Source organism: Anneissia japonica, unplaced genomic scaffold (assembly GCF_011630105.1).
Source record: "Anneissia japonica isolate Jap-2015-1 unplaced genomic scaffold, ASM1163010v1 scaffold597_len517326_cov190, whole genome shotgun sequence".
NCBI classification, from domain to species: domain Eukaryota; kingdom Metazoa; phylum Echinodermata; class Crinoidea; order Comatulida; family Comatulidae; genus Anneissia; species Anneissia japonica.
The window spans coordinates 346,749-370,702 of record NW_022699214.1 but is presented as its reverse complement, the minus strand read 5'-3'; the positions used below and the strand labels follow the sequence as shown (position 1 = coordinate 370,702).

Below are 23,954 nucleotides of genomic sequence, written 5' to 3'. Positions count from 1 at the left end.
TCCCCCTGTCGGGGCCTTTATATCCCTGTCGGGCAGATCCTGACGCCATCACTGACACTGATCACTTTTTAGTACCGGTAACGCGTCAGTGAATTAAGTATTCACGTAGGGCCTATGTCTAATGACTCAAGTTACCGTACTCAATGACCGTTTTTATATTTTTAATAAAACCAATTTCTTATAATTCTAAATACAATTTCCCCTGAATTCGTGATAATTCGTTATCACGCATAAACCTAGTGCTAATGCCTAACAAATTTATGATGACGCATGTGTTTCTGCAAAATGCGTGTTTCAACCAAAATCACTTAGAAATGCGGGGCCGTCCCGCACGATGCGAGAGGGTTGGTAACTATGTTACTGAATTATATTATTTTTTACCAAACAGTTCTTACCTTTTTGGAAGGGGGTCTGGGTGTACTTAATTGCTGTGAAGGTTTACCCTCTACCTGACTACATTCCTGTAAATATACACAGTATAATTAATCGCGACTATCAAATCTTATGTGACAAATACTTTTATCGTGATTTGCCCGTAATATGTGTGACAGTTGTGTGATATGACATCATACCTATACATGGACAAATCAAAGATTTTTGTCTATAAGAAATGATTGGACAGAGAATTACGTCACCAGAACCATCATTTTTTATCACAATAAAAGGAAATGTGGTATATCTCATTCTTAAACTGACCTCTTCTTTCAGTCTCGCTGATGAAGATGGTGGTGTCTTCGACGGTTTAGTGGTCTCTATATTTTGGCTTGGCTGTAGTGCGTTGCGTATTGCATCGGCATCCTCTGTTGTAATTTCATTTTTGGTACCGACAACAGAAATACATGAGGTTTTTGAGGACTCGCTTATTCGACTGTCGTCGTTCAAATTCGGTTTTGAGTCGGCGGATTGCTCCTGTGTTTGATCATTATTTCCAGGTGACATTGTTCCATTTTTCACAGCGCCAGACTCAGATACAACTGCTTCCTTGTGTCCGACCTTTGGAAAATCAGATGCTCGTTTATTGACACCAAGTTCAGAAACTTGTGACGGATGTTTCGTCAATATGCCATTGACCTAAACAATGGTAAGAACAAGCCCTTTAAAATATTATATTGTATATATTAAAAAGAAATAAAGACGAACATAAAAAAAAATCCTATGTTGCGAGAGAGATGGAGATGGTTACGAGAGAGATGGTTCGTCATATGAACCCTATAGTTTAATTTTAAATAGGCCATACTGACTGGTCCTAATTTTGTGCTAATGGTGATGTTTAATTATGACGATTATTAATATTGATAAAATTAATTAAAATCCTTTCACCCAGGTGGCATACCTCTTGTTTACGTGACTGTTCATTTGATGCAGATTCAGATTTAACTTCGGTACACTCTTTGGCATCTTTCTCGCTATGAATACTTTCAAAATCATTGTGGATGGACGGCGTCCCTTCTTTGGAATCACAAATTATGGTCTCAATGATTTCCTCTGATTTGATTCTACAATCCTTAAGAATATCAGAAGAAGCATCACCTAATACAGTTATTTCATCGTCCTCCGCTTCAGCTTTATGTTTACTAGACGTGAAAAAATCTCTGACGGATGACACAAACCGAGAAATAAAGCTCTCCGACCTTCGTCTGACCCGTGAATTGACCGAAGAACCTGATTCATCAGAAGTCAAGGCAGTAGCCTTAATCGGTTCCGATGACACTACACGAGTCTTACTGCTGTTGCTTCTCAATGCTTCTTTAAAGGATTTAGCACTGGTGCTTCGTTTACTGAGACGGCTGGTGCTTGAAGTATTTCTCTTTTTTTTGCTACTTCGAGCTATTGTTGAATGTTCTCTTGACTTGGTCCTCTTAGATGTTCTGCTGTCTACAGACTTTCTATTCTGAATATCATCTGGACCAGGAAGCCATTCTTCATACCACTCAACATCATTAACATTTTTGCGTGCAGACACTGTAGTTACAACAACAACTGGCTTATCATCAGTTCCATTGATGACCTCAGTGTGAACTTCGTGATTTGTGTGCCGTACACCATCATCACCGAAGCGAAATTGAAAATTATTTTCACCTTCATTGCTTGCAGTTTGATTAGCCATTGCTACCTCATTTTTCAATTTGTTTAAAACATCAGCAACCATTTGCTGGGCAAATATTTCTAGTTCTTCGTCACTGATTTCCTGTGTTTTGTCTTCCTCTTCGATTGCTTCTTCAGTCACTTTCTCGGATATCTCGTCTAATTTGGAATGTCGATAATGTGTCCGTTTAGGCAAATAACAGAACCCACCAGTTTCTTCAACTGAAACGACGTCTTCCTGATGATGAGATTCTTCGTCAGGATTTTCAACAAGGACATCACAAGCATGTTCAATATCTCCACTTCTAAGGGACGCTCTGCGTTGAGATAGCTGCTGAGTCAAAACTCCCCTAAGAGCGTCAGCCGTGCCTTTACAAAGTGTCATATCAGGTTTAAAGATGTTACGAAAAGAGTTTCTTTCAATTGGTGTATGCGCCACTTGACTAAATGTGTTCGGTTTGACGGAAATTGCACACAAGTTGGAATCAATGGTATTCTTGTCAATATTCAATTGTACATCATTAAAAATTGGAACAATGTCTGGTACTGTATGACGTCTTTGTATGCTTCGTTCTTCAATAGCCAATCTCCTCATACTACCTCCCAATCGCAGAGCTTGCAGAGATGATGTGGCTCGATCGGCTTCTAATTCATGGAACCCACGAAGAGTGTCTGGTGCCAGAATGGCCTCATTGATCGATCTTCGCCGTGAACCGATAGGCCTACATGTGTTGTTAGCTGATGGAACTGGAGACTGTTCTGGCCTGTCCTCTACCTGCCAATCACCGTCTCCATTTGTAGATGATCCCTGACATTGAAATAAAAACGAACAAATATTAATATAGCATTCAATAACGGGTAGTTGAGGACGACATTATTGTACAACACAGTGGGTACAAAATGCTTGTTGGCAATAATCATAAGTTATTTTAGTAAAAAAATAGGTAATGGCATATGGTTTTTTAACCGTATGTCACATGTATTTTATATAAAATTGCACTGACATCACTCTATAATAATAATAAATACGACTTATATAGCGCACATTATCCACTTAAAAAGTGGTCAAGGTGCAAGAGACGGAAACATGAAAAAAGAAAAACATGATCTCTCTAATCTGAAGCCTCTTTTCTCCGCTTTGTATCAACCCATAGCAACATACAAAAATATTATAATGAAGGCGACATACGGAAACGCCTTACATGAACAAACCTACATACCGTATTGTCAATTATACCAATGACGTCATCATCACCCTCATCCTCATCATCAGTAGCATTGTCTTCTGAAGATGAGACATAATGGAGATCTAAGCCAGTATCGTCCATCATATTGATTACAGAAGACAAGATTATACTCTGACGTCGGATGTTATCTCGAGCTTCACTAGCTGCGGATAAGGTCCCACTCTGTGAAGATTCTATCAATTCAGGGTTGTTCTCAAGAAACCCAATGGCACCATCAATAGCCTGGCCAACGATGTTGTTTGCCGCTGCGTACCAGTCGTCCTTGAAAATTAATACAAATTGCAAACAAGACTTTTCTATTTGACTCCATTGCCGTCATCGTTATCATTAATACTATATTATCATTATCACTAAAATCATCATCATCATGACATCATAATCTTCATCATTATAATTATCATTATTTTATTAATGAATAATTATTATACGCCTACATAATTTAATTCAGCATGTTTCAATTAATTATACATAAATACAGTAGTGACTAGTCTACATAATTCTTGCTTATTATTATTATTATGTATAATTAAAGTTTAATAGTTAACTGTGCATAAGGTATAAATTTATATGACAATGAAAAACGATTGAGATACAAACGTATTAAGTGAAAGATATAGAATTATATACAATTGTTAAAATTCCAATACCTCTCCATCTGACCCACCGTCTGTAGTCTTTGCTCTGACGAAAGATCTGTTGATAAATAATAGGCTACTGATAAAGAATAACATTGTCGTTTACTCTGTATTTTATTTAACTAACCTTACAGTTGGAAGTGTTGTCACTGACAGAATAAGTGTCATTCCAACTACAGTAATTATTATAAAATTATTATTATACCTACCTGTTAACGACGTCATTGTCGCTTTCGGCTGGTGATATTCGTGGGCTAAGATAATACCCGTCATATCCTTCCTCTTCGGCTACAGTCTGCAGGACGTCGCAGATAAGACCTCTCGCTATGGAATCGACACTCTTAGGTAGGTGTTTGGGAGATTCCTCAGTCATTCCTAAAAAACCGAAAGCAACGTCCCTCTTACTACGATTATTACATTTTGAAACGTGGCTTGACGGCATCATTCATTTGCTCTATTCATGCCTTTGAAACCTCTAAATTTCGAAAGATTTTGAGCGACGCCCGACCACGCCCACTTTGCTATCGTCGGGGACATCCCGCAGTAGGCCTAAAATACATGGAAAGGTTAATAGAAAAATAAATTCTAATTCACCCCATTCGTTACCTGTTGCTACTGTGTAGAAGCCAGTCACAGACGCTTTTCGAGAATCAACATCAGTTACTGAAATATCTGCTCGTGTGCTGCTGACAGAACTCTGTGTGGAAGTTTTTGAAATTATACCATGACTCTCCATTGGTTGAATATCTTCCGGCTCAGTTGCGTCCGCTGTTTCGTCACATTTTACACCCTGGAAAGAAGGATATTGTATGGATATGGAAATATATAATAGTCAATTTCATATCAGTCTTACGATCAGAAGTCAGACACCTTCCACGCTGCACCACTAAGAACATTCACCAAAATCTCGAAGTAGCAAAAAAAAAACCAAAAAAAAAAACCTCAAGCACCAGTCGTCTTCATAAATATAGCACCAGTGCTACATCCTTCAATGAGGCATTTAGCAGCATTTTGAGATTATAACAAAACAAACCCACTCAATTGCATGTCAACAATATGTCAAATGTTATTGCCAACGATTAAAAAAAAAAAAAATTTATACAGTGTAAAATTTGTGATTTAAGTTTCTTCATACATGAGTTTGGCATAAAACTATATTCACCTTCAGTTTTTGAATCCACGAATCGTCACACGGTTGTAAGTCATGTGATTTAAGAGTCCTTTCTAAACTCCAAGTACTTGAAAAGCGAGATCTACGTGAAGAGTTTGCGGCTTTTGGTCTGGGTACTAAAAAATACGGTCAGTAAATATGTTATAAAGCTTTACGGTATATTTTGTCTATTTTGTATTATTCTTTTGTCTTCCTCCGTAAATACAGTTAGCATGACATTTTTGTGTTATCAGACTATGCCATTATGTGGCATTTTCTCTCCTGATGAAAAAATTCCATTTAAAACGTTTTTTTTTTTACCGACGCTAACGCTGTCTTTTTTGTGAAACCTGGCAGCAATATTCAAGGTGTGGACCATAGCGGAAAGGTTCTATGGTTATTACTACTACAGTACTGTATTACCAGGAGGAATAATTTTCTCCATGGTATTACCAAGTCCTAAACATTTATAAACGGTTTCTTTAAATATAATAACTGGTATTTTTTAACCTTTTTTGATCAGAATAATAAATATTTGCCTTTTTGGTTACGTTTCTGAAACCTTTCCTGTATCTTTTTTAACTTTATATCTAGAGCCTTTGAAAGCAGCTGTTCTCTTGCTTTTAATTGATTTACTCGATCCTCTTGAATCTTTTTAAAAACGCCTGTAAGAAAACACATATGTTATAAACCATTGAATTGGCCCAGAAGTTTACTAAACAATTAATACACACATTTAGTTAATTAGAACTAAATGAGCCAAGAATCCATTGGAAAGGCTCCCCTATTCGACCGACAGTCGGTGTCGCCAAAGTCGGGATAGCGTGTAGCGATTATAGGGAAACCAGGCTTAAGGACACAGTATATTACTCTGACAGAACACCACAAGACTTGCGTACAGACACAATGAGATATGGTTGTAGTACAGTATTTGTAAAGCCATTATCATTATGGAATCAAAGGAGTAAATATCATCAAAAATATGAACAAAGTGCTTCAAATATTTGTGTATTAATAGAGAAGCTAGTTTAACAAAATATGACATGGAATGCATAATTATGCAAAAAAAATCACCTGTAATACAAATGACTTAACTCAAAACAGTTGATAATTGATCACTGATTGATTTAAGCTGGTTAAACCGGCGAATTAACTGAGATTATGTTGATAGAAGTGAGTTTACGTAAGTGGGAGGAAGAACTAGTGATTGAATCATGTTTACTTTGAGTTCATATGTATGTGTCGCGTTTTATTTTGGCACACTCGACAAAACACTGTAGCCTATTGTAATTTAAGAAGTGATTTGTCACGACTACTGCGTTAAGGCTTGTTTATACTTGCAACGATGAAGATAACGATAAAAAGTTGAAAAGCAATTGTTCATATAAAATAAAAGAAACAAGTTTTTACACTAGGACGATTCGATAACGATTTATCGTGTATCGTGATTCAAAATATTTTGACAAATCAATTAAAATGACGTAATAATCATGGAAAAACGATAAAATCGTAGTAGTGTCAACGATTTTACCGTTTTTTAATGATTATGACGTCATTGGAATTAATTTGTCAAAATATGAACAATTGCTTTTTAGCTTTTTATCATTATCGTTATCGTTGCAAGCATAAACAGGCCTTAATGCAACAAAGTAATGTTAAGTTTAAAATGACAAATTATCTGCAGGTAAGTAATTCGGCGCATACGGATTCCATCACATCAATCTTTCTCTCAGAAAGAAATTATCTAATCATTTAACTATAAATTAAAAAGTAACCTCTTTGACGAGTCCTCATTTGTTCCACCAAGGCTTCCCTTTCAGATATATTTTTTGCCATAATGAGTTGTCTTGCCTTTCTTTCTTCTGTTTCGCTGAGCAGTCGCATTTCATGAAGCCGTTCGCGTAAGATCCATTTTTTCTCAAGCTGCAAAACAGAACACAAACGTTTAAATTACATAGTTTCTATAGACCTACTTCTAAAATATGTGATTGATCATTGTAATCATCTCGTAAGCCTGTTATTAAAATAGAGAGCTTTTGTTTTTTCGTTCGAAGTACAATCCGCATAGAAAAAAGTGCAATTTTTATGCCTAATTTTAGTTTAATCGCACTTCAGATTCAGCTTTCTATTGTTTGTTATCCTTTTAATATTAAAAGGGTGGAAATTTGTATTCTGTTCCTTTACTTTTAAACATGCCATTTACCTTTGCCTCTCTCTCCTCCCGCTTTGTGCAATGACTTCGTTCCAGTTTCTCTGATCTTCTTTTATCCTCAATGCTTCTTTTTCTTATAAATTTAGTTTTCCGCTTCTTTTCCTGGTAATTTCAGTTACAAAAAGTTTACATGTAAAATCAGTACTTTTATTCATAACAAGATTTCTTATGCTTAAAACTGCAAAAATGTGAATATGCACTCAATGTCATCACCTTTAAGCCTATTTCAATTTATAATCAGTGATGACGTCATCACTTTCATGCGCACTGAATTTTCCAATCCCTGACTGATCACTAATTCGATATAGTGCGCCCGATTTTTGCGTCTCGTGTGCAAGAACTACAGTACATCTCGATGGAATATTGGGTTTTTAGGCCAAGCTAATGAACACAAACGAACCTAACAAATCTCGCTTGATGGTGCTGGTTAACACGAATGAAACCTAGACCGTCCTAGACATAGAAAGGCATCATGAATGGTTATGAGATAACAAGGTGATTGACTAAAAGAAAAAATAAGGAAACTCTGAAATTCAAAATAAAGTTTAGAAAACTTTTCAATCTATTAAACAAATGGCTACCTAATAACTTCTAATAAACTTCAATAACCACGATCAATTTATTCATCTTCTTCGTATCGCGAAGAGCTGCGAATAATTATAGCAACCGCTCTACAACCAGCAGTTTGATTAAAGGGCCATAGAAAAGGTGATGGACGTCGCAACTGACTTATAAAGCAATTATAGTAAACCAATTTCGTACACTAAGGAAATAGACGCCTTAGGAGCCATTAGTTAAACTTGCCTAAGTTAACTTTGCCTTACTCGATTAATTTTTAAATCGATCTTATTTTAGATGCCAAATTGTTGTGTTTCCCATTAATTAACTATCTAAAAGACGAAATATATCTAAGTCAAACAATTTTTCAATGCCAATTTGGTTTCGATTTAGGGCAAATTCAACTGTATTTCCTTCAAAAATTGCATTCAGGCCCACGGGCTTCAGAAAATAATGGCTCCTTCGGCTTGTTGGCCTAAAAAACAATGTAAGCATAGGCCATAGCCCTGCTTGAAGTACGGCACGGTATGTGTAAAATATAGATCAATAATAATAATAATAATAATAATAATAATAATAATAATAATAATAATAATAATAATAATAATAATAATAATAATAATAATAATAATAATAATTTAATTGAGAGTAATTCACTGTGCTAAAATTTGTTGAAATAAGCTATATCATACATACCTCTATGATTTGCTGTGCCTTTAATTCATTCCTTCTCTCCTGAGCCATTTTCATCGAGGTTTTCTGATGTTTTTGCTTCAATCTAATTTTTTCCTCTAGGCGGATGAACCTCAATGTCTCAATACTTAACATTTCATTAAGTCTGCGAATGATGTGAAAAAAAATACCCCATTTGAATATTACAATTCCCATTTTTATTATGATAATTCATAATTTTTTTATTAATTCTTCTGTTGTTAAAATATCCGTAGTGTGCCGTGCTTTACTTTTTCAACATAGTTTTTTTTTAATCATTTCTCGGCCATTGCCAGCGTTGTGGAACTCCCTCCCCACCAGCCTGCTCCCCATTGAAATACGTCAGTGTGATTCGCTTTTTTTTTAAGAATGCGATTTTGTTTAATCTTGATATGTAAATGTTTAATGAGAGTTAATTATTGAGACACTTATGTATGGGCAGACAAAAACCTTGGGGTAGCAACCTGTTCCTCCTTATGTTCTGACTCCCCTCCTCTTTCTTTTTTTTTATGTTTTCAAGAGGAAGAAATAAAGATATTATTCTTATAACATTTCGATGCTTCTGTGTGATAGGCTTACCAATTAATAAAAGTGAAAATGAAATACATTATGGGGAGTGCGTGAGGAAAGCCTACCAATAATGAAAGTGAGATTGAAATACAACATGCAACGTAAGTGCGTGAGTAAATATTATACTGGTAGTATTAGGAAATGACGGTGATGCAACCACTTCCTACAACTTTCGTTTAGTTCCTGTTTCAGGAGCATCAACAGTACCAGTGAAACTGTACTACCGCTACAACAACTCATTAGAAAGACGGACAAAAATACATCTGAAAGTATAAGCCGAACTGAAAGAAACATGATTAGGACTCTTGTGTTCGCATGCATTATAGGCCTACTGTTCATTCTCGAGATCACTGGTGCAGATGGTAAGAGACTAATTTTGAGAGCAATAATAATATAATAGTCTAATATTTGACTTAAAACCACCTTGACAAGAAAATACAATATCTAGGCCTAGTATCAATTGACCAATAACAATGTCAACCTTGGTTTTTACCACTATATAAAGATACTGTTGGTTCGCACACAATAGGCTAGGCCTATTATTGACTATGCCTACTAAACCTATTTTCATTAAAGCCTATCAAATTATTGTTAAATATTTTAACTTTTGACTCCAACATAATAAGTAAATGTTTAAATGTTTAAATCACACCTTAGGTGAAAAAACCAACGTAGATGTATTATTAATATCAATATTATGTCACTCTATACTGCTACTATAGGGTACTGTTTTATTTTTGTTTTCGGTTTTGTTTTCGATTTTATTTCTGATTTTGTTTTTGGTCTTGTTTTTGATTTTGCTATTGCTCAGGCGGGGAAATTGTTGTAAAAGCCTCTGTATTTCGCTTTCAAAGGAAGAGGGAAAAGCCGCATTCAGTCAACCTCGTTGTCGGCAAAGGCCAAGTCACACGCAATGCTTGTGTAAATCTGGGTATCTATAACCATGGAGAAAATAAAATAGTTTTTATTTTCTCCATGCTATAACCAAGCACAGACATCTAGGCTCACGTAGCCTGTTTCGTGTGACAATCAGCTGTCTAAGGAAATTAAAATTTGTTTGATCACGTGACTAAATGACGTTCGCTGATTAGTCGGTTTATCTGTCAATCAAATCTCGTCGAGATGTTAATTGTTTATGTTATTAAAAAAATATGTAATAACATTTGCTCCTAATATAATACTTGTCGAGTGTACCACAAATTACTGACTTATTGTAATACAGAGATTAAGACCTTACAGCACTCTACTGTCTATTTATCTCAATTGGATGCGCTGTGGCCATCCATTACCATTACATAAACCTACAAGAATTGAATATTGGTAGGTTTACCTTATTAATATATGTTTGTATTAATAACCATAATAATGATAATTTAAGAGGTGAATAGATATGTTTTTTTTAATTTAAATTTAAAATTTTCTTCAGTCGTAGATTCATCAGAATGCGATGGTTTTCTTCTTGATTCCAACTGCTACATAGTGATAATACAGGCTGAAAATAACCTTTACGACAGCTCCAGCAGCAGTTTTAGTTTTCCTGATTTTGACCTAAACGTCGTCAAAACTTCATGGAAAGATGCAAAGGACCGATGTGAGGATAATGGGACGAACCTAGCCTCTATACCTAACAATAATGTGCAATATAGTTTAGCAGCCTATCTCAAATTAGTGCACCCTGAGACGAGCTTGTTCATAGGCTTGCGTCGAAAGGAGAACGAAGATATTTGGAGATGGGATGATACAAGTAAGGCTACGCAATATACGAATTGGAATACTAAGCGAATGCAACCGACGATCAAAAATGGAGCCTGCGCTGGAGTTTACATGGACACATATGATGGTTTCTGGTACGATGCTCGGTGTACAAATTCCATTTTGGAATATAAAAACTTAAAAAGTACTGGCGCTTTGTGTCAATATAAAATAAGTTCCAAAATAACATCAGCTCCTGGCAACATACCTCTGCAAGGCAACGGTAAGCATCATCATTCTGATCATCATTATAATAATTAAAATCGACTAACTGCGGTAGGCCTGTATACATATTTTCTGCTAGCCATGTGATACTGATAGATATGTGTGAGAAGGGGGTTGGTTGGATAGGTTTTCTTTTTGCATAATCAATGAAAATGACAATAACTTGTGTGTTTTAGGTTCTGTAACTTCTGCTCCTGTCAACACACCTCTACAATGCAACGGTGAGCGTAAGCAAATTGTTATCATTTTAACAACAATAACTTAAATTTAATAAATACGGAAAGCCTGGTTGCCATAAAATCGCTACACTGTCGCTAAAGTGTTTTCAGTGCAATCGTTGTACTGTGTAGCAGTCCCCGACGCAAACGAAAAGCAAGGTTTCCCGATTCGACCGACCAACCAGCATCACCGAAAGCTGTCGGCTATAGCGTGTAGCGATTGTATGGAAACAAAGCTTTATAGACCTAAACATCTTTTCTGTGATAATGTACTGAGAGAAATATTAGGTGAGAGGGAGACAGTTTGGAGAAAAATTGGTTTCTTTTGCGTACTGAGAGGAATGTTTGGTGAGAGGGAGACAGGTTGGAGACGAATTGATTTCTTCTGCGTAATAAATGAAAAGGACAGCATTATTAATATTTCGAGAGAGAATGTACCGGTATTGCATGAGAACTTCCAAGCTGATTTCTTAAAATTCTGTTTTCAGTATGCACAGACGATACTCACATAACTATATAGATACATTTTTATTCCAGAGTACGTGTATATGGCTGTGATAATTGCGCAATCGATTATCATTATAGCGTTGTTGATAACATTACTTTTATATTGCAAGAAGAGAAAATGCACTGCCACAGGAGAGAACCAGACCAATAGAAACGGTAACCTGTACTTAAATTGATATTTTTATAAATTCATCCAAGGATCAGGCTACATAAAAAGGCCACCTATCAAACAGCAAACTTAATCACTTTTTTAACTGTACCTAAAAATGGAAGACGGAATTTTAGTAAATGTAGTTTGCTATTATGGCCTTATAATAATGTTCTCTTTTCATAATAACATCCAATCATTTTAGGGCCAATGAGTACCTGTGGTTGAAATCAGAGCTTGAAGGACCAGTTAGATTTAATGGTAGACCGGCTAAACGTTATCACTTATTTAGGCGTATTTAATCTCGTATTTATAACTACTTGTTCAAACTGTGTCACAATTTCTGTGTCAAAAGAGCCAATTTAAAGTTGGAAATTTACGTCATAATTAGTATAAATTTTTCATCTTAAACTGTTCTAACGAAACATCTTGAGATAACGGTTTATATTACAAGGTGCGCCATTGTCAAGGGTCTTCACCCCACCCCAAAATTTGGCTTCCTCTCTGTACGTAACACTCTCCATGTCGCTCTCAAAGTCATAAAAACTTTCCCCATTAACCCTACAGGGAAGCTCTGACCAAAGAAGGGTTTAAGCAAAAAATCATGTGGGCCTAAAATAAACCACAAAATAGTAACGCTACATAATTGTGGTTTTTATTTTATTTATTTTTTTACTTCAGAGCATTTTCCGGCTTCGAAGATGACTGAACGCAATCCCGCAGCCAGTGAGGATACCAACACAAACATGTATGATATACCACGCAACGCAATCTCGACTGAGGACGATTACGAAGTGTATGACCAACCACCAAATGCTAGTAGGCCTAGTGGTAGCCACAACAACCCGACGTATGATATGACTGCTATGGATGAAAACAATTACATGCAACCAATGCCTACACAGTCGGAGTACATGGAACTTGACGTCAATCATTAAATGATGTATGGACAGAACTGATATAGGCCTACATGTAGTCACAATTATGCAAGAAGAATCATTTATGTTCATAGTAGTTCAATGGCCTTTGTGTTCGTGCTTATGCAGGAATAATGCTGATATGCAGAAATAATTCTAATATTAATTAGCAATACGCTTCAGCTAAAACTCATGACCTAAATGCACGGAAGACTAAGCTTTTATAAAAACTTAGCTTTTTATTGTAGTCGAACATGAAAAACAACCAGGCAATTATGATGTGACGTGATGATGATCGCCGAATCGGCTTTGTTTACTATCATCATCGAAGGCCGGCTAGGCCGTGTACAATACATCAAATTTCAGCTTCTACGTTACATTGTAATGTAAAAATGTTGCAAAATAAACTTTGATATACATACTGTAAGCTAATTTAGACTTAAAAAATGTATAATTACTAATAATATTAACCATCGTACGCTGACGAGTGTTCGTGCAGTTACTATGAGGCCTATCCGCGGGCGTAGAGTAGGACAGTATTAGTAGTGCTCAACAGGGACGTATCCCGTGGGAGCCGCAGCTCCCCCCCCTCCCCTTTGTACACAGTGTTGAAATGTTAAAGCTTATTCTTGAGCCAATACAAATTCTTTCCTGGGATCACTTAAAATGGATACTTCTAAACATGTAAATATGCATCAGTACACGTTATACATAGGCCTAATAGAACACATAGGCCTAAGCGTGATTTAAAAAAATCTTAAATCCATAAATCTCAGGCCAGGTCTTTTAAGATAAAAATGCGATACCGTGGTTCAATTTCATTTTTATCCTTTTGCAAGTTTCTTTAAATGTTTATTTAATAATACTACTACTAATTGATGATGATGATGATGACGATAGTAATAATTGATATTAATATTAATAACAATAAAAGTTGAAGAAAATTGTGCTAAATGTTGTGATTTATTGATCATAATATAGTATATATAGTTAAAGCTTAGTAAGCTATAATTAGGCCTAAGTTGTCCTGGATATTAAGTAGATCTCTGATAAAATATCATGAGAAATTTGTTGGCCTTTCATTTTGACTATAATGGTAATGTGATGATGATGAATTTTACTATATAAAAGTGTCATTTCCGGCCATCTCGAGAGGTACTATTTCCTCAAATTTTCTCACCTCAGCCCCAGCCATGGTGGGGCTGAGGTGGTTGTGAAATCACGTTTTTGAAGTAGCCCTATGTAAAGTACATACTCAAAGACAATGTTTTTAAGCGTTTTTTTTCTATGGTATATTACACACACACACATTAATAAGAATAAGATCTCTGTGGTTGTCAAAAATCCCTGATAAAAGATCATGTTTGTTTAATAATACTACTATTAATATTAATAATAATAATAACAATGATGATAATGAGGATATAATGATTGATAATAATATTAATAGCAATAAAAAGTTAAGAAAATTGTGCTAAATGCGAAAAAAAAGTTGTGATTTGTTGATCATACTATAGTATATATAGTTAAAGCTTAGTAAGCTATAATTAGGCCTAAGTTGTCCTGGACATTAAGTAGATTCCTGATAAAAGATCATGAGAAATTTGTTGGCGTTTCATTTTGACTATAATGGTAATGTGATGATGATGAATTTTACTATATAAAAGTGTCATTTCCGGCCATCTCGAGAGATACTACTCAGCCCCAACCATGGTGGGGCTGAGGTGATTGTGAAATCACGGCTTTGAAGTATGTAAATTACGTACTAAAAGACAGTGTTTATAAACTTTATTTCCTATTGTACATCACACATAATGGTTGCCGAAAATCCCTGATAAAAGATCATGAGAATTGTTTCTGTCTCTTATACACATCTAGATGTGTATAAGAGACAGGGTGGGGCTTAGGTGGTTGTGAAATCACGTTTTTGAAGTAGGCCTATGTAAAGTACATAATCAAAGACAATGTTTTTAAGCTTTGTTTTCTATGGTATACACACACACATTAATAAGATCTCTATGGTTGTTAAAAAGCCCTGATAAAAGATCATGAGAATTTTTTTTGGCGCTTCATTTTGAATAATGGTCATGTGATGATGATGAATTTTACTAAAATGGTCATTTCTGGCCATCTAGAGGTACAATTTCCTCAAATTTTCTCACCTCAACTCCAACCATTGTGGGGCTGGGGTGGGTGTCGACTCACAAAATGCCCTCCCCCTCCACCTTTCAAACAGATCTGTGCCCTTCCCTGGGTATGACATTAAACTCCATCGAGTCGGCTCCTGATGTATGTCTTAGTGACTGCTGTTTGTTTTTAGGTTGTAATCTGGTTTTTCATGTCCATTTTTCGTGATTATGACTATTCTGGATAAAGAATATTTTGAGCAGAGGTGGATTCAAGGCACCCCCCCCCCCTTCATTTTTTTAAGGAAAAAAAAGAAAAATATATTCAAATTGAAGTGCGAGAGTGTAATTTCCGGCCATCTAGAGATGCCCTAATCATAAATTTTCTTACCTCAGCCCCAACCATGGTGGTTCCTCGGTCTGTGAAAGTCCCTCCCTGGTTCACCTCTCTTTCGAATTCCTGGATCTGCCACTGTTGATTTATTATATATTTATTTTTTCACTTATTTATAATGCGTCTATTGCAATTTTCACTTTATCCTCTCAAACAGTCCTAAGAACGTTCAGAGTGCGCTACTTCACGGGGATTCGCCCCCTTGACCCCGCCGGGGTCATACGTAATTCGCATAACGGCTCCCCCCCCCCCCACCTTTCAAAATCCTGGCTACATCGCTGGTGCTCAAACAGTGAACATCTCTAGTGGGCGGGGCTTATACTAATATTTTAAATCGTCATTTTTAATATTTATAAACCAAAAATTAAATATTTTATTACCACACATTTGTTAAACATGTAATACTTCAATAATCAGCAACTTAAAAAGCATCATTTTAATTGGACTTTAAGTGCACACTAAAACAAAACGGAATTTTGACCGTCTCGCACAGGGTCAGAGAGATTTAAGAACGCTGATTTGCTGAAAGTTATGAGAGGAGTAGCGCAATGTCCCCGTTCATTGGGAATTTGTCGGCAACTTTTTCGTTCTCTCCCAGGCAAATTATTACACAAACCTTAGAATTTAGATAGGCCTAATTCTAACCGAATACATGTATACGACTAATCATGCGTGGCTGTTAGACTGTTAGCATGCAAAAATATTTATTACCTAGCTTCTTTGTCTTCTTCTTGTTTCTTCTTCCTCTCTCTTGCATTTCTAGTTCGAATGTCCCGGATATTTTCATTTTCTTTATTCTTAACTCCAATCTTTCTTTTCTCTTTCTGTTTTTCTTCCAACTGTTTTTGTAAAGGAGGGACAGAAAATATTGACATTGAATGATGTCATAGAAGTTATTTTGAAGTTTAGAGTTTTTGTCATTAGGGATCGGTCGATTGCAGACCACTATAAAATTTCTACAGGCAGGCGCAGGTCGACACGGAACTGAAAGGAATTCAACTCAACTCAACTTAACTCGTCGGCATGAGCGCTCCGCGCAACTGAAAGGAACTGAACGCAACTGAACGGAACTGATGTCGACTTTGAGCAACTGAAAGGAACTGAACGGAACTTGACTCATGTCGACTGGCAACTGAAAGGAACTAAACGGTACTGGGTTTGGTCTACAGGAGTTCGTGCTTCGAACAGGTCATTCCATTCCTTTTGATGGAGAAAGTGTACCTTTTTAGCAAAGGTTCGCCAGGTCGAAACATTTTGGAAGAATAGGCTCTCCTAGTCTAGTCCAGGCGGCATTGAATAGAACATTTTGAATAGGTCCCCAGACTAGAGGCGCGTCTGGAAAAATAGGTCTAGGCTACTACTGTTCTAGATTGCCATATTTAGCCATAGATAAAATGCCCCTCTGTCTTGTTTTAATATTTTTATTGTAATACCATAGTAATAAATACGAACGTATTCCTTTAGAATAAAAACCTGGCCTATGGTCTATATTTTTTAATACAAAGTCATCTGTCGTTAACAAAACATTGTAATATAATATCTTTTTTCAGTTAATGCATCTTGATTACGATTAATATCAGGATCAACGTTTTCAGTTCCTTTGAGTTCCGAATCGGCATTTTTTTCGCGCTTTAGTTCCTTTCAGTTCCGCAAAAAGTTGAACTTGGGCAACTGAAAGGAACTAAACTCAACTCAACTCAACTTGATTCATGTCGACAAATATGCGTGACTGTCAGTTCCTTCAGTTGCGGTCAGTTGCGTTCAGTTCCTTTCAGTGGCGCGGAGCGCTCATGTCGACGAGTTGAGTTGAGTCGAGTTGAGTTCCCTGTCGACCTGAGCATGCCTTAAGATTCAATGACGATTCAGTAGCAAAAGAAAAGAAGCGACTATTTCACATGTTTTAAGACGGGCACTCACCGCCCGACAGTCGTCGGCCGACGCGATTCTATGGAGAACGCAACACCACGACGCGCACGCAACGGATCTCTTTTACTGATCCGTTCAGACTGCCACCGAAAATAGACAGCGCGCGTGTCTTGCACTCAAGAGGAGCGGAGTTGGATTCGTCGTACGGCCGTCGAACGACACAGTGAGTGCCTGGCTTGAAACGCAACCAAGGGGAGAAGCGCAGAAACGCAATATGTGGCGGTATCTTGTAAAAAGTTGAGCTACGTTGCGTATAACGCATTTCAATCAAAGTGAACTATGACCGTCATGCGTTTTCAAGGGGATGAGGCTTGGCTCTTTCCTTTGTATAACATTTTGATTCATGTATAAATCTACTTGCCATGCGTTTCCGTTCCTGTTTGATCTTTGAGAGGCGGATCTGCTTCAGATACTGGTGATAGTCGTTGAATTCTTTTAATGTACATATTACCTGTTGGTAATCAATTCCAAATAAGTTCACTTTTACATACATATTTTTTTTAATACTGTACATTTAAAAATTGTTTATAAATTGAATAAGGTGTTTATGGAATAAGTACAGCGTCGTTGTAAAAGAAGAAAGGGTTTTAATTAATTTCGATATAAATGTATTGGCACCGATGTATATATCATTCTAATGACAATAAATTGAGTGTTGTTATAATCCATTTTCTAATTTAATTCATTTAATTATTGAAATAATATTTTTATTGTTCTTTTGTTGTTGGTATTGATAGTGGAAAGTAGTAGTACTAGAACTAGTAGTAATACAAACCTATAGCTATTAAGTGGACTTCGGGACAAATAAGCTGTCCCCTTAACAAGGGTGTGTCTTGAGGGGTAATGTTAAGTTAAACTTAGCAACATGGAGGTATAAAAATACCTCCATTGTAAGAATATGCATAGTAGTAGTAATAGTAGTAGTACTTGTTGTTATTGATGATGATGATGATGATGATGATGATCATCATCATCATCATCATCATCATCATCATCATCATGACGACGACGACAACAACGACGATCATGATGGTGATGTAATTAATTACCTTCCCGTCAGATGTGATGAAACCATTTTTGACAAGGCGTTTATAGACAGCAGTGCTATTGTAATGCCACTTAAGATGAGGATCGTGTAGGCTTTTGTATTCGACTGAGATGGTCTGTGGACTAGCGTCGAAATCCAAACTGCTAGATGAACAGTCAAGCTATGAGAATAAAATGTGTTCGTCAACATATCGGTTCATCTCATGAAAACATAGTACCATATATGTATTTTACCGGATATAACCCGGATTTTGCCTAAAATGGAGCACGGAAACATTATTTATTAAGCAAAACATTATTGAAAATCTTTAAAAAATTAACAGTTAATTTCGTTATTTATTATGTCAAAAGGGGCTACAATGACAGGCCTTTTAGCCTTTATGTAGTCTCTTGGCCATCTCTCTGTCACTTTTGTGTTTTCTTTTTTTTTCCCGATTTACTGTAAATGTTTTTGTAGGCCTAAATGTTTTGATTGACCAATAAGAGTGACTTATGACTTAATACGCAAGTCCGGATTCGATGATAATGGTCCTCTGTAAAATATAACATGTATCATCCCCTTTAAACTATATATTTTTTAAAATCTTATAATTAGATATTTAGACAATGTTCATACTAGGCCTATTGTTGTTACCTCAACAACGTAATTCTGTGACGTCAGCGTACTAATGCACAAGTCGGTTAATCAGTGATTCGCTTCTCAAAATTGATTACTTGCCGCTACTGAATTATTGAACTTATTTTAATTTTGAAATTCAGAATAAATATATACGGGATGTAAGATGATGAATTAATCTTTTAAATGGCCAAGTGTCATTAAAGCTGAATTGCAACTTCTAATAAAAAGCTTAGAATAGTCATCTTAGTAACGATGTTTTATATCTGTCTCTTATACACATCTAGATGTGTATAAGAGACAGATATATATATATATATATATATATATACATATATATACACACACGTTTGTGTTATTTGCAATTTTCGTTCAACTTGAAATAGACCAACAACTCATAATTTAGAATTGTTTTCATGTCTCTAATAATTCTCTCAAAACCAATAAATGTGAGTACCTTTTTCAGACAATCAATTCATCAACGTATTACATGTATATTATAAGGCCTATATAATTAGCCATATACTTATATATAGATATACCTACAAGAGAAGAATTCAAAATTGTTTTAATATGCATATGTATGATATCTGTAAATATAATACTAGGCCCTATGTAATATATAGGCCTAATTACTATTATTATTATTATTATCATTATCATTATTATTATTATTATTATTATTATTAATATTATTATTATTATTATTATTATTATTATTACTATACCTACCATCATCACCATCAATATTTTTTTTTATTATTAGACCTATATCACCGTTTAAATAAAAATGACAGGCCTAAATTTATTTATTATTACACGTACAGTAACTAAAAAAAAGTACTAATAATTATTTAATAATACTAGGCCTGGCCTAATCCTACACCTGCCTTTCTCATACCTTCTCGCAAAGTCCTGTTGTGAAGAGAACATACTTGCCCTTCGGTGCGTCGATTACTGGTAGCTTGCTGTGCATAGGGGTGTTGATCATCCAGGCTGGTAAAGCCGGCATTTCCACAACACTCTTTTCATTGCCGCCAAGCGAGAAGTAACTTCCATGATGATGACAATCATCGTCCATGTCGGTACTCACTCCTGTCAAGCTGGGCTTCTGAGGCAAACTCGTATCTTGTGACATTCTGTCTTCGTAGATGGTAGGCTAATTTATGATTAGAAAATGCATATCCAATGAGTGTAGCCTGCCCATGCTCATAGGGTAATGTTGAAGTTAGTTAGGGCAGAACTTAACGAGACATTGTTACTTCGCTCAATGTGCATGTTTTCAAACGACAACAATGATTACAGACACGCAAACGCGGTTGTTATAGTTACAAAACTCCGCGCGTGACAAGCGGTATTCGTCACTCAGTTACCATTTCCTTATCGCGCGCGCCATTCGGATATCCTATATTTTACGCGTGTGTTGTTGTTACGGTTTCAAAATAGTAAACACTAGAGTGAGGCGCCGGGCTTGGTTCATACGTATACATTAAACCAAGATCAGATGCGATTAAAACGCGACTTGCGCTTGAGTTAGTGTGTGTATATTGCTCTAATGTGAACTAAGATTTAGTGACGGAATGGTGGGGATGATTTAAATGCAACATTGCATGAGTTGAGTTGGCCTACAGAGTTGAGTGGGAGAATTCTACGGGTGGGCATCTAACCTTCATGCATGTTAATATTAATACACACTAAATAATTATTTCGTTCACCGATTTAATGAGTATCTTGTTTTTTATGTTTTGGCAATTAATGTTGGCAACACGGTGTATATAGAGCTTGGGAGATTTTCACAAAATTACATTGGGTCTTTGTATTATATCAACTGATTAAATTGAATAAAAAAATTAATCAATTTAACTTTATAAATTCAATTTGCCATGTCCTTATATAAATGAATAAACAACAGGTTTATGTAACATCATTTTGATTTGGCATTTACTATCCATTGATTGATTGATTTATGCATCACATCACTCTTTCGATAAGAATTCTTTAGTGTGCGATATTTTTTGATTAACACTTTGACTAAGAATGCATAACGCAAGAGCTGATATAGTAGCATTAGCACAATTTGAAAGCTTTGTAAGAGAACGTGCTAATGCCAATATTTACCACTCTGCTTTACCATATCTATAGAAAAAAACACCAGTAAACACTTTACTATGCAGTGATGAAAACCAATTTTACTACCCCGCGACGTTAGTGGAGATTCGAACTATTGCTGCAATGGTAATAGCGAGGTATATCGAGACTCATAACCATTGCGCGCTATATATGAGCCGACCTTGTATAGTCCAGTGTATTTTCCGTTCATAGAGATTCAGTTATTGAAAGCAAAAATGGTTCATACATATCACGGTGTTTTAATCTAGCTGCAGCAACCACATTAATCATTAATAATATGTAACTCCCATTACACATTATAGTTTAATATAAATTTAGACTTATCTATCTTCTGAGGTGTGTTTTAAGTTCTTCAAAATTCATTCTTGAAAGCGGTCAGGTAAACTTTCTCATTCTTATTACAGTAAGCTGAGGCCTATTTATGTGTGTATACGTACATAAGCAAAATTGAGTAGTTGCAAACTCCAAATAGAACGGAGGATCGGTGCCCTTCCCCGGGAAAATGTTGATTCCTAGATGGCGAGAAATGAGTTTTCCCGACTTGAAGTGTCCTTTAATTATTAAGTTCTTCAAAATTTAAGGTTTTTCCCTTTTGTAAACTTTCAGGTAATTTTGTCCTCTTTCTTATTACAGTAAATAGGCCTATTATGTGTGTACAGTACTAGTACACACAGAAAAAAAAATGAGTAGTTGCATACGTATTCTTTTTTCCATGAATCAATGAACCCCAAAAAAGAAGGACCGTTGAGGGTCCCCCCACCCCCACCGCCCGGAAAAATTGTGATTCCTAGATGGCGGGAAATGAGCTTTCCCGATTTTTTAATTTTCCCATTGTAACAAAAAGGAAATTCAGCTCACGTGTCCTGAAAATTAGGTAGGCCTAGATTTTTTTGTTTATAATCAAACTGCAAAAACGAACTTGGCTTACTTCATCATGTTTAATCTCAGACTATATATATATATATATATATATATATATATTATAACACTTATACGCTGAAGAAGGTTGTATGTATAAGAGACAGTACATATACACGTCATAACCACTAAGCCACCACCAATTCATCATATTATATATATATTTGATATGGCTAGGGCTATATATTTTATATTTTGCTCTGAAAAGGGGCACTGTTTGTCCGAAGGGGAGGCATTTCTATCTCGCTGTTTACTTAAGTGGCTACATTGTTTCTGGTTCATTTTTATATACTTTTAAGCGAATGACATCACTGATGGACTGCCTGCTAAAATTTGATATCAATAAGACAGATAGAAATTGAAATAGCGACCGATTAACGGACAGACTGACCGACCCACCTACTGATGAATGACCGACCGACACTAATAACTGCCTGCTAAATTTTAAACCAATAAGAATAACAGAAATTGGAAAAACTTATGTTAAATGTAATGGGGAACTACAGACTGCGACATGAACAATGTGAGACCATTATTAAGCCTTACTGATTAGTGGTTACCGAGATGAGCACCCGATATCATATAGGTATATGTAGTCATTTTTAAAAACGTGCCCTCACAGGTTCACTTTCCATTAGAAAATGTGGAGAGTTGCAGACAACCTGATTTTACTTCCTCGCATGTTTTTCAGCCAATGGTATTGTAAAATTGCAATATTCTTCTACATTAGCTGGCGATAGTAGTTACATTAAGATGTGAGGCAATTTTTGTTATTACATTAGCCGTTGAACGTTCTACATTAGCTTGGATTGATTTTCTTTTTACTACAAGTTGTTGGGGTTTCAACATTAGCGGGGGTTTTACTACATAAGCTGTGGAGTGTGTTGCATTAACGGTTGTTACTACATTACTATCTAAAGCTGTTGCATCTACATTAGCGGTAGTAACAAGGCCCCTAGAATTTTACCACCATGCATATTTTTTATGACTAAAATAATACCCATAAGTTGGCATAAGTTAAGACCTTTGCAAATATCCGTTTAATCAACTTCATCCGCACAATATGGGGACCATATTCCAATGATGGGGCAGAGGCAGGTGTTCATTTAAACCATCTGAACATTTTGGTAGACCCCCACATCTCGCATCTAAAAAAGATCCAGGTTCTGCCCCTGAGAGGCAAGCCCATATCGTATGGACATATATGTTATTTACATTGATATTCATAAAAACGATGAGGTGTACAACCAGACCGATCAAAAGACACAATATTCTAAGGATTGCCTAGGTACCACCTGAGGTCAAGCGGAAAATGCATAGGCCTACAATTATTAAAGGCAAAAATCAATATTTGTCCGTCTATAGTTTTTTTCAGGCTCTCAAAATGGTAGGACGGGCTGCTAAATCATTACATACATGGATCTAAATAGTATTAAAGGCGAAAATCAATATCTGTCCGTCTATAGAGTTTTTCAGGCTCTCTAAATGGTAGGGCGGGCTGCTAAATCATTACATCCATTGATCTAAATAGTATCAAGAACGTAGCCAGGAGGGAAGCCGTTATGTGAATTACGTAGGAGCCCGGCGGGGTCAAATCCCCCTGTGAAGTAGCGCACTCTGAACGTTCTTAGGACTGTTTGAGAGGATAAAGTGAAAATTGCAATAGACGCATTATAAATAAGCCCAAAAATAATTATATAATAAATCGACAGTGGTAGATCCAGGAATTCGAAAGAGAGGTGAACCAGGGAGGGACTTTCACAGACTGAGGAACCACCCACCTGAGCCCCACCATGGTTGGGGCTGAGGTAAGAAAATTCATGATTAGGGCATCTCTAGATGGCCGGAAATTACACTCTCAC

General features: G+C 36.1%; 2 protein-coding genes across 5 annotated transcripts in view; one reads left to right on the top strand and one right to left on the bottom strand.

Moving 5' to 3' along the window:
• The window catches only part of LOC117102876, a 22,772-nt gene extending 2,535 nt beyond the window's left edge, over positions 1 to 20,237 (bottom strand). The window contains exons 1-16 of the mRNA XM_033243319.1: positions 19,946 to 20,237; positions 18,431 to 18,589; positions 17,743 to 17,832; positions 16,167 to 16,294; positions 8,584 to 8,725; positions 7,321 to 7,431; positions 6,893 to 7,040; positions 5,657 to 5,782; positions 5,130 to 5,254; positions 4,574 to 4,757; positions 4,177 to 4,342; positions 3,980 to 4,025; positions 3,306 to 3,593; positions 1,334 to 2,893; positions 697 to 1,071; positions 396 to 461 (exon numbers count right to left, since the gene is read on the bottom strand). Coding sequence (XP_033099210.1) covers positions 396 to 461; positions 697 to 1,071; positions 1,334 to 2,893; positions 3,306 to 3,593; positions 3,980 to 4,025; positions 4,177 to 4,342; positions 4,574 to 4,757; positions 5,130 to 5,254; positions 5,657 to 5,782; positions 6,893 to 7,040; positions 7,321 to 7,431; positions 8,584 to 8,725; positions 16,167 to 16,294; positions 17,743 to 17,832; positions 18,431 to 18,589; positions 19,946 to 20,182 — 3,951 coding nt within the window. The 5' untranslated portion in view covers positions 20,183 to 20,237. The remainder of the gene's footprint in view (positions 1 to 395; positions 462 to 696; positions 1,072 to 1,333; positions 2,894 to 3,305; positions 3,594 to 3,979; positions 4,026 to 4,176; positions 4,343 to 4,573; positions 4,758 to 5,129; positions 5,255 to 5,656; positions 5,783 to 6,892; positions 7,041 to 7,320; positions 7,432 to 8,583; positions 8,726 to 16,166; positions 16,295 to 17,742; positions 17,833 to 18,430; positions 18,590 to 19,945) is intronic.
• On the top strand, positions 9,366 to 13,634 carry LOC117102877. 4 transcript variants are annotated; one of them, XM_033243322.1, is made up of 5 exons: positions 9,366 to 9,530; positions 10,601 to 11,143; positions 11,322 to 11,372; positions 11,901 to 12,026; positions 12,700 to 13,634. In XM_033243322.1, the coding sequence occupies exons 1-5, from the start codon at positions 9,461 to 9,463 to the stop codon at positions 12,954 to 12,956; spliced, it is 1,047 nt and encodes a 348-aa protein (XP_033099213.1). In that variant the 5' UTR covers positions 9,366 to 9,460; the 3' UTR covers positions 12,957 to 13,634. The 4 variants fall into 4 exon arrangements, with proteins under 4 accessions (XP_033099213.1, XP_033099212.1, XP_033099211.1 ...); XM_033243321.1 differs by having other exon boundaries at positions 10,595 to 11,143; positions 11,322 to 11,366; XM_033243320.1 differs by having other exon boundaries at positions 10,595 to 11,143.
• Positions 20,238 to 23,954: the final 3,717 nt, after the last annotated feature.

What these genes read in the sequence shown, in the direction of transcription:
- LOC117102877 (XM_033243320.1), top strand. Translation starts at nt 9,461, where the DNA reads ATGATTAGGACTCTTGTGTTCGCATGCATTATAGGCCTACTGTTCATT. An exon ending in CATACCTCTGCAAGGCAACG is followed by an intron (nt 11,144 to 11,321) that starts GTAAGCATCATC and finishes TGTGTGTTTTAG; the next exon opens with GTTCTGTAACTTCTGCTCCT. An exon ending in TCTACAATGCAACGGTGAGC is followed by an intron (nt 11,373 to 11,900) that starts GTAAGCAAATTG and finishes TTTTTATTCCAG; the next exon opens with AGTACGTGTATATGGCTGTG.